We start from the raw sequence: 16,588 nt of genomic DNA, 5'->3' as shown, positions 1-16,588 counted from the left end.
AAAAGGCTTTTTAGATTTATTTATTCATCTGCTCACAAACCTCTGTAGTAAAGTCTAGTTGTGCTTAGAGTGATGTAATAGCTATGCTGCGATTTTTTTAGCAAAGGACTCTGTTATTAGCCTGCCTGCCTCAGTTCTTCCCTGTCTTCCTGTCTGCATAAAGTAGCAATAGAATTTAGCTAGAGATTTACAGAGAAACAGCATGTGTTCACAAGGTAATTTGACTTTGAAAGAAATCGCTGGTTTAATCATGGTAGCCTTGTTTTCTGTGTCATTTCAGAATTAATAATACACTTGAAGAAATTTTGTTTGCTTTTGAGGGAAACCCATACTGGAAGGATTTAACAACTTTTGTCAGTTGGACATGCGAGGTAGCTCAATACATGAATGAGGAAGCAGGCTCCACGGGAGGTCAGTCAGGTGAGGAAACAGCTGCTGCACAGCACAGGCTTTATTCTGATGGTTCCCTGTCTGTTTTCGAGTATGGTATTCCTCGGAAAGGGAAAAGGTGATGATTTTTACATTTATGAGCCTGTTTCTGGTTGTGTTTCCATCAACCTTAGGATGCACCAGCTGACTGAATCATTAGCAAGGAAAACTTATACAGAGCCTGACTCTGATAAATAGCTGTGATTTTAGTGCCAGCTGGAAAATTTTTGGATTGTCCATTTCTATTAGGAAAATTCCAACTGGTTGAACCTGTTGGATTCTTTATCTATTTTTGCATGTGTATTCTGTCAGGGAGGCTTCTTAAGTCCAGGATATAAATGGGAGACCAGACTAGCTGGTCACCCGGTAGAGGTATTTCTAGACTTGTTTCATATTAGGCAAGGACTTCATGCTTGATTTCCTTCATCCCAATTGTCCTGTGATATTCCAGATGTCCAGTTAACCATCTGCTGTTAACTTTCTTGGAATACGCTCGTTTTTCATTGTTTGGGGAAAACTTTGAAATATCTGAGATTTATGCTGAGGAATGGGAGATCTTCCATTTCAGAATTCTTTCTCACTAAATAATTGTTTTAGTCTTCTCAATGTTTTAGTAGAGCTATTAAGCAGAGTGCAACGTGGCTGATCCAAACAGCTCCAAAAAAACCCTTGCCCAATATCACCTATTTGTTTCCTTTAAGTATTCTCACTATGCTCCCAATTCTTCCATTTTTTGACCCCTTATATTTCCAGCTTCTGAAGGATTTAGGTTACTGATGGATTTTTTTTTTTTTTTTAAGTTAGTTCTTGTGAAGGATCTTGTTCTCGCTAAAGATCTGTTTTTCTGAACACACTTTTATTTTTTTTCCTCTGTTCTTTTTCTCTGTAGAGCTAATCAGAAATGTGCTGAATACCTCATCAGTAAGTGGGCAGCTATGGAATGTATGCAAAAATAAGCAGTACTTTTTTAATCGAAGAACTGTGTTAGTGAAATGAACTGTTAAAATGTGAATTGATTGTACAGGTTTTGTAATCTATTACAGTTCCAGATATTTCAGTTATCTGGGCACTAATACTGAGTTTCACAGAACTGCTTTCTCTTTACTGAAATTCCAAGGAAAAAGAAATATTAAAGTTCCTTTCAGTGCTAAGTACAGCGCTAAGTGTGCTCTGGTATAATAAAACTAACCTTATTTGAACTAGTTCTGCAGTTCATGTAAAATTCAAAAGGTATCTTCTATTTTTCCTTTTTTTCTGTAATGCATTATATCTGAATTTTTCTGTAAGGAATTCTGTAAGGAAAATACAGATGTGCCTTATTTAGAGCTGATATTTATTATAATCATTCAGTAGAACTAACATCAAACACTTTAATAAAAATTGCATATTTACTTCTTTTAAAATGTACGTAATGTATTTCTCTTTCTTCACACATTCAAGTCCTTCTAAATCTGGTAGGACTTAGGTTGTTTCAATGGGAGTTGATCAAGTTGTTCATAGATGTATTCATAAAAACTTTTTTTATCTGTCTCTTGATGTTGAAATTTTTATTTTCTCTGCAGATGGACTAGAAGCATCTCTATGTTCTAGACAAAAGCTTAGTTTGGAAACTATGCTAGGTCATTATTTAGCATTTCTGCAAGACTTACCAGATTTTTCCTCATTTATTTCCTGGGCACGGTAAGGTTGAACTAGTCAATGTAATTTCTTTGTTTAACTGTTTTCCAGAAATCCTTTACCCCACCTCCACTTTGGACATTTGTAATTCTTGAATATAATTACCCTGCCTCTTTTCATCAAATGACTGATGTTTTTCAGTATTACTGGGAAGAAATAGAATCCTGCAAAAAAAGTTATGTCTTTGTGGCTGTGATTCAAAAGCATTAAAAAAAGACATCTCCAGTTCTGGTGTGTTATCAGTAGCAATGAAAGTGCTGGACTCCTGATGGTTCCAATGTATTGTTACAAGAGCTTCTTGTCACTAAGTTACTTGCATTATAGCCCTGCTAATGTCTGGATGGACAGTGAAACAGAAGCCATTTAATAATCACTCTGTTTAAAAAAAGAAAAAACTTTGGACTAATTGTTGAGTCCTGCCTCTGCTATTAAGTGCTACTAACAATTTACCATGCTATGCTGGCGAACACAGCTGTTAATAGATAAGAATACTTTCTAAATCACATTTCTGGACTTTGAACTTTATTTTTCATTATGCTGCTACTTAGCTCTTTGCTAAATCAATCCCTTGTTTAACCTATCAAATGGAAATAACCACTATCAATGCAATGAAAGATGAAGAATCAAAAGTTTATAAATGGCACAATTTGAGTATTTCCTCCACTGTTAGACAGGCCATGTCGTGCTTTTCATTCAAGCAGAGCTTGACAAGGACTTTAGCAGCTTGATTCTAGAAGCAAAGAACTCCTGGTTTGGGTTTTCAAAATCTTAGATATTCTTGATATCTACAGTAAAAACAAAATGGAAGTCAAAGAGTAGAATGCAAATTGATATCTTGAATGTTCAGTCACTTTTCTTTTGTGCTCTTTCCCAGCTTTGTTATAAAGATCAATGCAGTCACATTTGCTAGGGCAAGGATTTGGATTTGGTCTTAAATACTGTTTCTAGACTACGCACTGTTTTCTCTATACATTAGTACTAACAAAATCACCTGACTTGTTTGGGTTTTCTTTGCTATACGTTCAGAGGTATTTCTCTGACTTGAATAGGTCTAGGAAAAAGATTCTATGCGGGGAATGCTTTTTTCCCGATGTTTGACATCTTGGTTTCTCTCCTCTGGAAGCAATTCCAGTAATTGACACAGAAATTCCCTCACAAAGCTTTTTAATGGTGTGTGGTGTTCTGCTTTTTAACTATTAAAAGAAAACGTATTTAAGGAGAAGATATTTTCAACTCGAGACCTTTGCATTGGAATGCTCCTTTTTCCATGCACCTCAATCTTGACCAGTCTTACAGGACTACTAAACTTTTTTTTTCTTTTGATAAATAGTATTGACACAATGGAAATATCAGTTGGAGCATTCCAATTTTCACTGTGATTTCATGTTTTGGGATTTTTTCTGGATATTAAAATAGCAGTGTTCAGCTATCAGTCAGTCAACTGGAATGTTTTGGTTTCTGATAATTATGATAAAACAAAAAAAATTCGTCAGAATTCACGGAACATTAGAGCTTTTGATCGATTTTATTGCTAAGTTCCTTTCTATAAAATATTAGTCTGTGGAGCATAAAAGCTTTGCTCTTTTCAGCAGCTGAAAATATGACAAACAAATTAAACGTGTTTGACTCTCTCTGTGGCTTACAAGTTTGATTATAATTACTGATAAATGCACACTTCTTTAACCTACGTGACTACATACAGGTTTTGATTTGAATGTGGCTGTGACTATTCAGTGAGTTTTATCATATTTTTGAAAACCAAAGTGATTGTCATTTGTGCTATTTCAGGTTTTGTGGTGATTAATTTGTGACTGCAATTTAAATGATATTTGAACTTTCTTTGAATTAAGTAAACAAAAAATATATTCTAAAATTATAAAATATATATTTAATCAATTCTTGTCTGCCTGCTAGGTAACTAACAAGAAAAAACTCATGCTTAATTTTTCAGGATTTTGACATCTTTCAAAGAGTTTTTGAAGAGAGAAGAAAATTTATGGATTTCTGGTGAAAAGGAAATGGATCATCTTTTTCATCTTGTAGAAGTCATAGAAGAAATTATAATGCTTGATTTCTCAGCTTCTTCAAACCAGTCTCTAATAGAAAATGTCTTGAATAATACAATTATATGGATGAAAAATTTAGCTGAGGGGAAGGAATCTGCCACCAATTTCTTATTTGCAGTTTCTGAACTCCATAATGAGCTACAAAAAAATTTTCAGCCTCTTCAGAGATTCTGGACGAAAGAGAAGAGAGAAGTTTTCTTGCATATAGTGAAAACTGTATTCTATGAGCTTCATTCTAGGCTTTCTCATTTGAGTCAAGTGGAAGAGGAGGAAGTATTGGAGACCTTATCTAGAATTATATTTTCCATTACAGAAAATAAAATGCATAATAGAAGTACGCTATTTCTCCGAAATATCCTGACTGATTGGCCAGAGTTAAATATTGCTGCTTTGAACCATCTAAAAGACTTAAGTGAGCACTTCCTAAGGAATCTCTATGAGGTCGGATCGTTGACTGACGGTCATGACAATATGTCTTTTAGCACAATTCATGGAGTGAGTAATGCCTCCTCTTTATTACTCTCAAATGCAACTTTTATATATAAAGTGCAAGTATTAGGAGAAATTGTGCACGATTTCTTCAAAACCATCAAAAAATTAAACAGTACTAGTGCGGCCTCACTTGTTCCAATACTTTTCTCTCTGTATCAGAATGATGATCTGGTCTTAAATATTGAGAGCAATAGCACTCTCTTAACATTTCTTTATGAGACTTCAAAAGATATTTCATCTTTTCAAGTATGGCATGATTTCCAAGATAGGGATCGAGTTTTTGATATTCTGTCTGAAACTTTTGATCTTCTCTGGAACTTCACCAGTAAGTCTCTCTGTGAAAAGTTACTAGTCATTTACAACTACACAGAGTTTCAGGCCCAGTCTCTTGCACAGAATGGAAACAAAGAGATGCAAGTTGTCTATAGCACTCTGAGCAGACTTAAAACTTTGTTTATAGATGAAAAGCTCCAAATAGCTGCCTTTTGTTATTTGGAACAGTTTCTTGATATCTCCCCAGAATGCCTGATAAATAATGGGTGCATTGATTTTTATCTATCAAACATTACTTCTGTAGATAATTCAGCAGAAGTTTACAACTTACTTCTGCTTCCATTAGACAGTGTTCTGTCTAATATAACAAACTTGGGAGATGAGGTAAGTGTGCCTTCTGCTTTGCACTGCACTTTTACATGGCTTCAAACCTGGACAGAGATTTTTGAAGAAGCATCCAAAATCTTAAATTTGAATTCAACCTTTTTTGTCTGTCTGAGAAATGATTTGGCATATCTCTCTGAAAGTCTTTTGAATGCAACTCATGACGAACTGTGCAATAATACAGCTATGGTTATAGTTGAAGCTACAACAACAGCAATGAATCTATTAAAAATCATATTTGAAGGAGGTGATGATTTAAATGACTGGAAAGATTTTGAAGCTTTCCTTGTTAATCTTCAAAGTGTATTTAACAATGCAGTTGATGTCACAAGCTCGCTTAAAGGTAACAGTTTAGAAAGTGTTTTAGAAATGATGGGAAACATGATAACTGAATTGCAGAAATCTATACTGAAGGTTGTTAATGGAGAGGTTTTGAATTCTTGGCTTGATACTTTCATCTCAGGAGGATCCAAGGGAGAAGATAGGGGTGCTGCTGTATTTTCCATTGGAAATTCCCTTTCTACTATCCTCAAGGTCTCCCAAAAGGAACTTGGAATTATTCTCACTGAGATAAAAGACACAACTGCTTTCTTTAAAAGTGTACCTCAAGGCAAATATATAGTTTGTATCAGCATTTTCCAGAATATTACCAAACTAATTTTGGACAATACTCTGAAAGACATAAGCCATTCGCAAACAAATTTTTCATCTCATCTTAATTCCTTTCTAAACTTTTATAGTACAGTGGATGGAGCAGAGGATTGTAACAGATGGATACGTGGATTAAGTAATCTCAGTGAAAAATACAAGTCACCTTCCCATCTTGAAAGTGCAAAACATATTTTATTTCTACTGAAATCGCTGGGCAACATTGAGACAGATGCTAATCTAATGTATGTGATGGACTTTGTTAATTTGATTTTTAATTTGATACTCCCTGAATGTTCCCTAACTGGTTCTGATGTGATTTGTGTAAATGTTTATTTTGATATTATGGCAAAAACTTTAAAATTTATTCTCCCTGAATTTTATGTAAAAGATGACATTAGTATGCTTGAATTTATTTTTACACTTTTAAATAACTCTGGAGGGCAAACACAAATGATTGTCAATGATTTAGTGGGACACTCACGGTATACATCAAATAAGACCCATTTTAGTCAGTCAATCCATGGATTTAACAGGACTTCAAGGATGTTCCTTAATCCTTTTCGCCATGTTCAGCTTTCATTGGTAGAACTTTTGGCAGAAATTCAAACTCTTCTGAAAAATAAAACTTTCAAAATCCAAGAAAACAGCTCCTCTCATTTAGATATTGAGATTGAACCTTTCTTGCATGAGAAACATACCAGTTCGTTGATGGAGTTCTCTCAATATGTGATCAGTAAACTTGACTCAAACTTGCAGGGTGAACACAAAACATTTATCCAGAAACTGATAGAAACCGCAACTCTCAATATTGAACTGGCAAGGAAGGCACTTGAAATTTTCAAGTCTTCTAGTTTTATTGGCTTTCCATTAAGAGACGATAAAGAGTTTCTAAAACATATAGTAGCCTTGGTGCAAAACATGAGGAACATGGATGTTGAGTTCTTGATAAGTCAATTCAAAAAAGTCCAGAGGAGCCTAGATCGTTTCTTTAAAAATATCAAACCTTTGTATATTGAGAACTCTGAGTTAGGAATGTTAACAGACAGGTGGGATGCATTTAAGAACAGTTCAAGTAATTGGAACCTGACTGTCTTATGGCAAATAACACGACTCTTTGAACAAGATGAGTTCTACGATGTAGAAGAGATGTTCCATCTCCTCCTCGATGTCATCAACCTTACAGAAAGATTAGCTCATGGAAACATCACAGAAGCACTAACTGAAGTATATGCTTTCATACTGACTCAGGAAGCAAAAATGTCAATGTTTACTGAAAGGGAGTTCTCTAATCAAGTAGAAAGTCTTCTAATGTTACTGGAGACACTGACAGATATGTCCAATGAACCTGCAGAGGCCTCATTTTGTTTTTCTGCAGCATTCTGTCGGACTCTTGCAACAGCAACACCTCAGAATGATCCCACTTTTAAACCTTGTGACTTTGTGCATAGCAATTCTACTCTTAGTTACCATGCACTCATCGAAGTCATTAAGGAGCTGAAACTCATCCCTCTGGAGAACAGTTCCTCATGCACTATGGAAGACTTTGAGATGGATATCACTCGCAATCTGACTTGCTTTTTTTATCAGATCAAAGAATGGAACTCTCTTCTTTTGAAGTTTTCTGAGCTCCATCATGTAAATGGATCAGTTCTCAAAGAGCTGCTAGATTTTTGGAATGAGCTATCCCTCTACTCTGTGCCACTGCAGGTGAATAATACATACTCAATCAATTGTTCCTCTACACCAAAGAGACAAGCGGCTTTACAAATCGTAGAAACACTGGGCAGTATGCCAGTGGCAGAAATGGAGATGGCCAAAGGTGTTTTTGAACAGCTGGATGATCTTTATGGTGGTCTAAGTTGGAACAGACATTCAAGAACATCACTTATAAAGACTGTTCTTACTAACATTAAGAATATGACCAGTGAAGTTTCTGGACTCCTGGATGCAGAAGCTGTCTTGTCTTTTCTTTCTGCAATTCAGCCTTTAATAACGCTGTCTTCTGCTGGAAACCAGACATACACAATGCTTATGATATTATCAGCTTTAAATGGAAACAGTAATATATCTGATAACTTTGAGAACTACTGGTTTCCTATAGTTACAAGCATAGAAGATTTATTGGTGAATTTTAATGTTAGACACTTACTTGCGGTGATAGACCAAGAGTTGCAATTACTAAGGTTAGCCACTGGACAGTCCTCTTCAAAGTCTCTTGATGCTTTAATAGAGCAGTTTAATACATCATCTGTAAATGCTAAGTTAAGAAATTTTGAAGACATACAAGAGATTGTGAACAGCTTTCTATGTGAGTGTAACAATAAAAATTATTCTAAAATAATGCATGCTCTAATTCTCCTTATGGCTAATAAAAATTCATCGAATGACCTACTGCTGGTTGTCAAAGACATTATTGACTTTCTGGAACTATTCCAAAATAAGTCTAAGGAAGATTACACTGGTATGTTTTTTGTGGATGGTCGTCTTAGCAGAGAAAAATTGAATAATACTCATACTGCTAGTTCAGTTTTGCTAAACAGTCTCCTTCATATAATTGCTGATTTTGCTGTTATAGAAGAAGCTCTGCATACAAACAATATTGAGCTTCAGATAGTTGACTTCATTGATTCATTTTTTGATAGAGCACAATATAGAGAAGTTTCTACTCAGTCCCAAAACAGAACTCTGGAGATCATGCAAGACATCTTGCAAATGATATTTCAGTCTACCACAGAACATGACAGGAACAAAATAACCTTCTTACTAAAGGATTTGCATAAGGATATAATGGTAGAAATGAGGTGAGCATTTTCTATGTACTCATTTTGACAGTGTGCTGACAATGACAGAAGGGCTTTTTGTTTGAAAACAGCTCAATCAAAACATTTATTAAGTTAATTACTGTTTCAGATTTAGATTTGAGTAAAACAATATTTTGTATCAGCTTATATTGTCCAGACCAGCCATATTTGGTATCACATGATATTGTATGGACGAGGTTATTGATGTGTTTAGTCATCTGTATTGACACTCGAGGTGGTTTCCTTGGAATTTTTATAGAATAATTTGAAGATACTAGTGTTTGAAAATCCTTGCAGGTCTGAACATTGAACCCACAGTTATTGGTGGACAACAGTCTTTTTGGCTATGAAGCTAAATATTAAAGAATGCTTGGGACTAATGTTTTGTGGTGGTTTTCTTTTTCTATATCAGAATGTAGATATACAGTATTTGAAATGTCTTCAACTTAAATTTGCTGATGAATTTTGCAAACAAGATAACCCTTTTGGGGCTATGGTTATAGAGTTAAGTTGTTCAGTTTAACAAATACAGTTTCTGAAGGAATCTGGAGCCCAAGATTATTTTTGTCGGATTACTAAAATCAAACGTAATCCAGCAGCAGAGGAAACTCTGTTTCAGGAAAAAGTTGAATGACAGTTTATTTAATGGAAGTACTAGACTGGAGTTGCTCCATTTAAGTAATACTCACCGAATGAATCCTACAAGATGGTTGCTCCAAACAGCTTTAGGTGTCTTGCTGGTGGAGCTACAGATCCTACTGACATAGACCAACTGAGAAATGGCATGCGGAAGTTGATGCATGACTCTGATGTGGTGTTTAGACCTTTATGATTAATTTTATGCAAATATGGCAAACCAGTGGTCAGCAGGGCCAGGTATTAGCCAAATCTGATGAAAAATCAAAAGTAAATACTAGAAAAATGGTTTATTTTCCCCAAATGCTGGTTGTCAGAGATTTTGAGTATTCTACTCTTTGCCGTCAAGCCAGTATATGCAGTGGTCTCTCAGTATTTCTGAAGCTGTTATGATTTTGCTTATTTTGCTAAGGTGCTTTCTAGCACTGTTAAGGCCTTAAGAAAGCTGATGACTTGCTACCTTGATGAAAAGCTGTTTTGTTTTGTTTTGTTTTGTTTTTAATGTGGAAGTATTATGTTGTGATTTTGAAATAGTTCAGACAAATGTAATAACTGTTAATAATGAAATCCTTATATAGTCCATTGAAGATTGCAACCGTACATAGTCACTTGTTGAAAATTTTCTGTGGTACCTTTGTTATGAAAATAATGCTTTCTTATTAATTTTTCTACAGAGCATCTAAAATCTGCAAGATTCTTCAGAAACATTTATACCCTGCTAGTGTCCTACTATTGCAGAAGTTGCAGTTTACCATTTTGAATGTTCTTAAAATCTTTTCAGGTTGGTTACCACAGTAGTGACTGTATGGGTCACCATGTGTTTTAGTAGTATAATGTTAACGCTTTACTCTGAGCAATCTTTTGTAAAAATAAGTTAATTTGGGTGATGCCAAGCAAGGCAAGCATACTGACGCCTAGAAATTAAACCAACAGAGGCGCAGGAAAAGTTTTGATGCAGATCATATAAAGGGATGATTTCTTTCTGGAGTGGTCATGCTGATTCAAAATCTCAGTGGAAGCAGGAGGTCTTGCAGCTCCTCTTCTCTCATTTTTAGCCATGTGCTCTTTCCCTTCCTCCTAGGCTCACTCTGACACACCAGGACCTCTTCCTTTTTTGGTTTGACTCACAAACCCAGCAGAAGACTCTATATACATGTGGGTTTTGTCTTATCTTTTTTACTGGATATTTTTCTGCCAGGCTAATGAATTGAGTCAAGTCACAGAGGTTTTTTTAATGAGCCAGAGTTACCACAAGGTAGCATATAGCTGACAGAAAGGAAAAATGGGGCAAGTATATAAAGGAGGTGGCACCTCCCACTTCTGGCTGTGTTGAGCCAGTGGATTAGCTAACTGTAGCTGAATAACTTCACCTTCAACAAATTGTTCAAATTTTAATGTGTTAGGCTTGGTTTATTCCTTGCATGTAGGCCCCCAAGATGAGCTCTTTAAGAAAGGCTCTGTATTGACCTAAGGGTGTAATTTCATATTATGTTTTCTTTGGGGAAACCAAAGCCTTTGCTTTTCAAACTTCATATTTTAACCCAACCATGCCCAGGATTGTTTGCAAAGAGCAATTAGGAGGCATTAACCTGTTGTTCTAGAGCAAGAGATGAGATTGATAATGTCTTATGCTAACTTCATTTCCAAACAAAACCTAAGATGTGATTACAGGCCAATTCTGTCTGTCTTCTCCACTCTCCTACGACTGATGTAGTTCCCAAAGAGTAAAACAGTAGCAATGTTGAGCTCAGAATAAGTAATACTGAAAATGTGTGTCGGGTACCTGGAATCTGTCTTTGACCTCTGAAGAACAGTCTATTGATTGAGAGAACTGAGGTTAAGGAACTAAATTTTTGTCGTTCTTATTTCAATACTCTGGTCATAGGGATGTTTCATAATGTTTCATTTAATACAGAAAACATTACAAAACCTAAGGAGAAAAGATGAAAACTGCTTGACTTGGTTTGCATTACTGAGTTGCATTGTATTACTTCTGTGAGCAAGATCAAGGTTTACTTTTTTTAGGAGCAGTGGTGAATGTTTATTATTCTTCCTTCTTGACTTATGAACCAAACAAGGAAATAAACATGGGGAAAAAAATGAACTTGATCCTTCCATAAACCAGAATTCAACTTTCAAGCCAGACTCCTTCCCTGCTGTGCCATGTATAAACCCACTACAGCCAGGGGAATGGAGCTTTTTTCCAGGGACATGGGGGCTACAAGCTTGGGTATAAACTTCCTCCATGGATAATCAGGTGATAAATGTCCCCTATATGGATTCTTTATCCCTAGATATGCAAAATGTCTATGTAATGCTGTTTCCCTCCCCTTGCAGCTAGGGTTTGAAAGTTACTACTCACTGGAGGGTTAGTAACAACCGATGCCTCCACAAGGAAGGAGGATCAGGGGAGCCTGCCCGAGGAGGAGGTAGATGTGGTTAATATACACAGCTTCTCAGAGTTATGCTTCTTGCTTACAAAGAGCAAAAATGAAGTTTTCTTCTCTGATTCTGTAGTAGGTATTGCTGTTCTTATTATTGACCAGGAAACTGTAATGGAGAAGAGTAATGGAAATTGAATCAAATTAGCCTTTCTTGCCCTCTGCAATGATAAATAAATTTAACCAGAAATATTTCTCAGTGCCTAAACACATCAGACTTTCTTTGCTTTTAAAAACTTTTCTGTCCTTTATTATTTGGTTAACTTTTCATCTGATTACAGTATTTTTTTTTTTTTTTAACTGATTAAGCCTGGACATTTTCTCTTACAGAAGAACCAGTTGTCATTGGCAACATCATCTGTGTTGTTACGAAGTGCAAAGATGGATTAACGAGTCACTTAATCCTCTCTGTCATAGAAGGAATCACTCTGGTTCAAGATCATTATCAGGTTTGAGTGGTTTCCACACCTACAAGTGTTCTTTACAACATGCATTAAAATTTGGAAAGTAATGGGAATTTCTTCTTTTTCTTTTTTTCCTACTGTCTGAATGATGAGTCCCCACAGTGGCTATACAAAGCTGGGGTTTGTATGGGTATAGCTCTGATACTTTTGATGGTGATACCCAGAAGGAATTCCTTAAGTAAACATTGGTGAGCTTTGAAAGCTGTAAATATAACTAGAATTACTAGAATTCCTACAACTAGAATAACTAGATTGCCATTCAATACCAAACAGCAGCTCATTTTTAATTCCTTTAAATTTTGTGATACTGCTAATTTCATGAATCAAAGTACATTTATACTTTTAAATCTTCACAGGAACAGCTGTGAAATCAAGCTAGATAGAAATAAACCTTTTGGCCACAGTCATTCAAGCTAAAATAGCAATTGTGGTTACCAGTTGAGATCAGTCTATTTTTCTTTAACAGTGCATGAAATTACCAGCAGGAGGGAGTGATACTTGGCAAATTACCAGCAGCAGAGAGTAACCTTTAGCATTTAGAGACTCATCCAGAGTTGGAAGCAGGCCTTTGAATAGCGAACACATGCATGCCCACACAGACAAAATACTAAAGTCATGCTTTTAGTATAGAATTTGCCTCCTCTTTATGAAATAGCTCTGCTAGTTTGTCTACCTGGACATTTTGCTGATATGAACAGCAATGTTTTAAGGTAAACAGATGTCAGAGGCATCACTCATATCTCAAAGTAGACTTTTGCGGAACAAATGCATTTCTGTAGAACACCATTCTATGACTTACTTCTGCAAATATTAAAAAAAACCCCTTGCAAAATCAGAAATGTGAATATTCAGGAGAAAAGATAAAAGTGAATACTACTAATGCAAGGAAATGCATAATGCAAGGAAAACTTTGGATATGGGTATCTAGATATTTTGACTTGCTGAATGGAAACTGATGTTGTTTAGGACAATTTTTTGGGAAAAAGATAAAAATGGTCAGCCTAAAATAAAAAAATAGAGAAGCTCATTAATTTTGAAATTAAATTTCAAATGCAAATGTTGGCATTTCTGTTAATGGATGAATCTCCTTGACAGGCTAGGTCAAATTCACAAATATTTTTGGTTGTTTCCAAAACTCAAATCTTTGAAAATTTCTTGGTTCTTGAAAACCTCTCTCCCAGTTTCAATTACAAATACAAGGAGTAAAAGAGTTTTACCTTACCCATATTCTTATTTGAAAATATGCATCATCTAGTTGCCAAGACCTGCTACTTCAAGCAATAACATAATCTCATGAATTTGCTAACTATGTGATCATTGTGTTTTGCAGGATATTGAAAGAATGTGGCCTGCTTTCAACAAGGGGGATTGTGAGAGTATGGCATATATAAACCAAAAACTTTTCAATACTTTGGAGAGCTTTCTGAGAGCCTTGCAGAATACCAGCAATGACAGCTGTGAATGTCAACTAATGTTGTGGAATATACAGAGACGACTGCAAATGTAAAGCCTTTTACATTTTGTAAAGCCTTTTACATTTTGGTACCCCAAATGATTCTTGTTAGAGATGTTATTTTGTGCATATGTCTATGTTCTAAATTATGTAATTACAAGAGAAGTACTGTTTATCAAAGTCTCTAAGCTTTGTTCATTTAACTGAAAATTGAGTGGATACAATGCACAAATTATTTAAATAATTTAGCAAAATTCTGGATATTTCTAAAAGTTCTTACGCTTTTGCTGAGCACTTGCAGCAGATCTTGCTGCTCCACAAGGAGAATGCTTTGAATTACAACTAAGAAAATTTTCAATTTTCCATGACCTCAGTTAGGTCAAAATTTTGATATCTTAATTTTTTTATTTAAAGTTGTTTTGCTATGGTCTTGTCCTCTCAGCAGCGGGATATCTTTTGCAAAACATTAAACATTCAGATCAGTTCAGCAGTTCAAACAGTCAGAAACACAGAACAGTGCTTGTAAACTGACAGGCTTGAACTCCAAATAATTTCAGATATTTGCTATTCCCTTGAGGAAAAATAGTACATTTTAAGTAAACGAATAAAACTGCTACTACAATTTCAAACTTGCTGTCAGTTAGAAGTGGTCCTTGTTATAATTGTTGCTATGCTGGTTTGACTATTGGATTGTTTTCATAATGGGCTTGAATGGTCTCTGTGCATCATAGTAATAATACAGAAGAACTTGAGCTTAGATGCTGCTCTTATGGACCACAGACTCATGTCCAGTTTTTGAATGATAAATAGTATCTGATGTATGTATACTCTTTTTTACTTAAATTACGATTAGATAGACTTTATTCATCCTGAACTGCAGTGCTTTGTAACTCTAGGTTTTAAAAATGTGTGTTCAGTAAGAAACATGGAAGTGAGACATTGCTAGACAAGTGAGACCATTGCTTTTCCATAAGCTACTGTTTGCTAGAGCACTTAGCCATCATGGGAAGATCTTTACATTTGCAATCTCATTCAGGCATGAAATATGATGATCCCTGCACCATATAAATACAGCATGAGAAGGTCTGTAGAGTTGCTTACTGCATGCACAGTGTGGGCACATAGACCATAATGTGACCCTTTTGCCTCGTTTAGTGGCTGTTTCACTATTCACGTTACTTTTTATACATAATAATGTCAATGACTTAGTTTTGATAACTTGTGAAACTAAGGTTATCATTTCAGGGTGGCTGAAAATTTGGAGCTACAGTTGTCAGAAAATCCAGTGGCAGCTTTTCTCAGCAATTTTAATCTTTTGAATGGTAGGTTCCAGTTTTCTTCACTTTTTTACAAGTCACTGCTGCGTAATTTTGCAGGACGATAACTTTTTCATTCTTCTTTAAACTTTAAAGGGATACTGCTTATGGAGACTACTGACTTAATGCAATGTATTTTCAATGTACACATGTGCACATACATGCGCCTGAGTTGGCACAGAACAGCACAGTGGAAGAAGAAAATCCTAAAGGACTAAAGGCTGCTTCACTAATTTCAGATGTTCTTATAATACATAATACAGGGATGTGCGATAACCTGTGCTCTTATAGGATAATGCAAACAGATGCACAAGCCCTTCAGTCTGCCAGGAGAGTGACCTTTACATTTGAAGTTGAAGTGAATTACATGATATGAAGTTTTTGTGTACTTTATCACCCCTCAGAATAAATCTAACAAAAAGGATACAGTTTATGGGCAATTTAATTAAGCAGATTGGTATGGTTGGCACTATTTTTCTTCTCTTCCAGATGTGAAAGTCAAAGAGTGTGTGCAGAATCTTACTCAGTTGAGGCTGGACATTGGTTCTTCTGTCAATATTTCTGAGGAAACTATCAGTACCATCTTGGAAGCCAGTATCTCTCATTCAAAGGTAAAAGATTGAAAAGAGGTGTTCAATTAGTGGGTCAACCTGTAGCCTGATGTGCCAACTGAAGCAAAACAAACCACCTTGTTTGGGTGGAATCTTATATTTTCACTTGTCACTTCGATGTGGAATATGTTGTGAGATTTAGAACTTCAAAATAATAATGTGAAGCATTAAGACATCAATTTATAGTAGCACTAGTCTTCTGGTCTAAATGGCACCGCTTCATTACTTTCAGCAGTGTTTTACCCCCTTGTGCTGACACGGAATTTGAGCTTTGCTATCTTGGTACTGTAGAAAAGGTGAGGGTTCCTGGAGAAATAATTTTGTATCTTCCCACCTGTGATCCTTGCAGTGTGTTGTCTGATTTTTTTTTGTATTCCTTTGTGTGCTCCTCACTGTTCTTACATTATCTTACCAGTGTCTTGCCCTACCTCTACTTTATTTACCTGTTGTCTCTTGAGTATTGTCTAAAGGGTGGATTGTGTAAGTTTTCTGAGTGAAGGATTCTGTGTGTTATCATTGCTGCTGATTCCTGTGATCTCAGTGATGAGTAGAAATAATGAAAAATGCCACTTACAGGAACTCTCTGTTGATGTTTGTATGACTGAAAAGAGTTGGTATAAATTAATCAGGTCAATCTGGCAGCCACTGGGTGTCAGTGATGCTCCACTTGCAGAAACAGTTACAAGTTTTGTTTGTGAAAAGTGTGGCTATTAAAAAAGCAGTTCAGACCATCATAACTACTTATAGATGATTTGTTCTTCTGCTTCTTTGGCAGTGTGACTGCATTTATTGTTAGCTTGTTATTTTGATACCAGCAAATGGTAATGAGAGAAGTAATCTGGAAGCGATTCAGTTAAATGGGATTTGGTGCACCTTTGATCTTTTGGAATAATA

The 16,588-nt window shown here is 35.7% G+C and overlaps 1 protein-coding gene across 1 annotated transcript in view; it reads left to right on the top strand.

Moving 5' to 3' along the window:
- ABCA13 (ATP binding cassette subfamily A member 13) overlaps positions 1-16,588 on the top strand; it is a 210,761-nt gene that overhangs the window by 46,259 nt on the left and 147,914 nt on the right. The window contains exons 11-16 of the mRNA XM_075142413.1: positions 4,058-8,773; positions 10,084-10,190; positions 12,181-12,299; positions 13,645-13,817; positions 15,013-15,089; positions 15,573-15,694. Of these exons, the coding sequence (XP_074998514.1) occupies positions 4,058-8,773; positions 10,084-10,190; positions 12,181-12,299; positions 13,645-13,817; positions 15,013-15,089; positions 15,573-15,694 (5,314 nt within the window). The remainder of the gene's footprint in view (positions 1-4,057; positions 8,774-10,083; positions 10,191-12,180; positions 12,300-13,644; positions 13,818-15,012; positions 15,090-15,572; positions 15,695-16,588) is intronic.

The sequence above is a fragment of the Calonectris borealis genome, chromosome 2 (genome assembly GCF_964195595.1).
Source record: "Calonectris borealis chromosome 2, bCalBor7.hap1.2, whole genome shotgun sequence".
Taxonomy (NCBI): domain Eukaryota; kingdom Metazoa; phylum Chordata; class Aves; order Procellariiformes; family Procellariidae; genus Calonectris; species Calonectris borealis.
The sequence above is the reverse complement of the archived record's forward strand: the minus strand, read 5'-3'. Positions and strand labels throughout refer to the sequence as shown.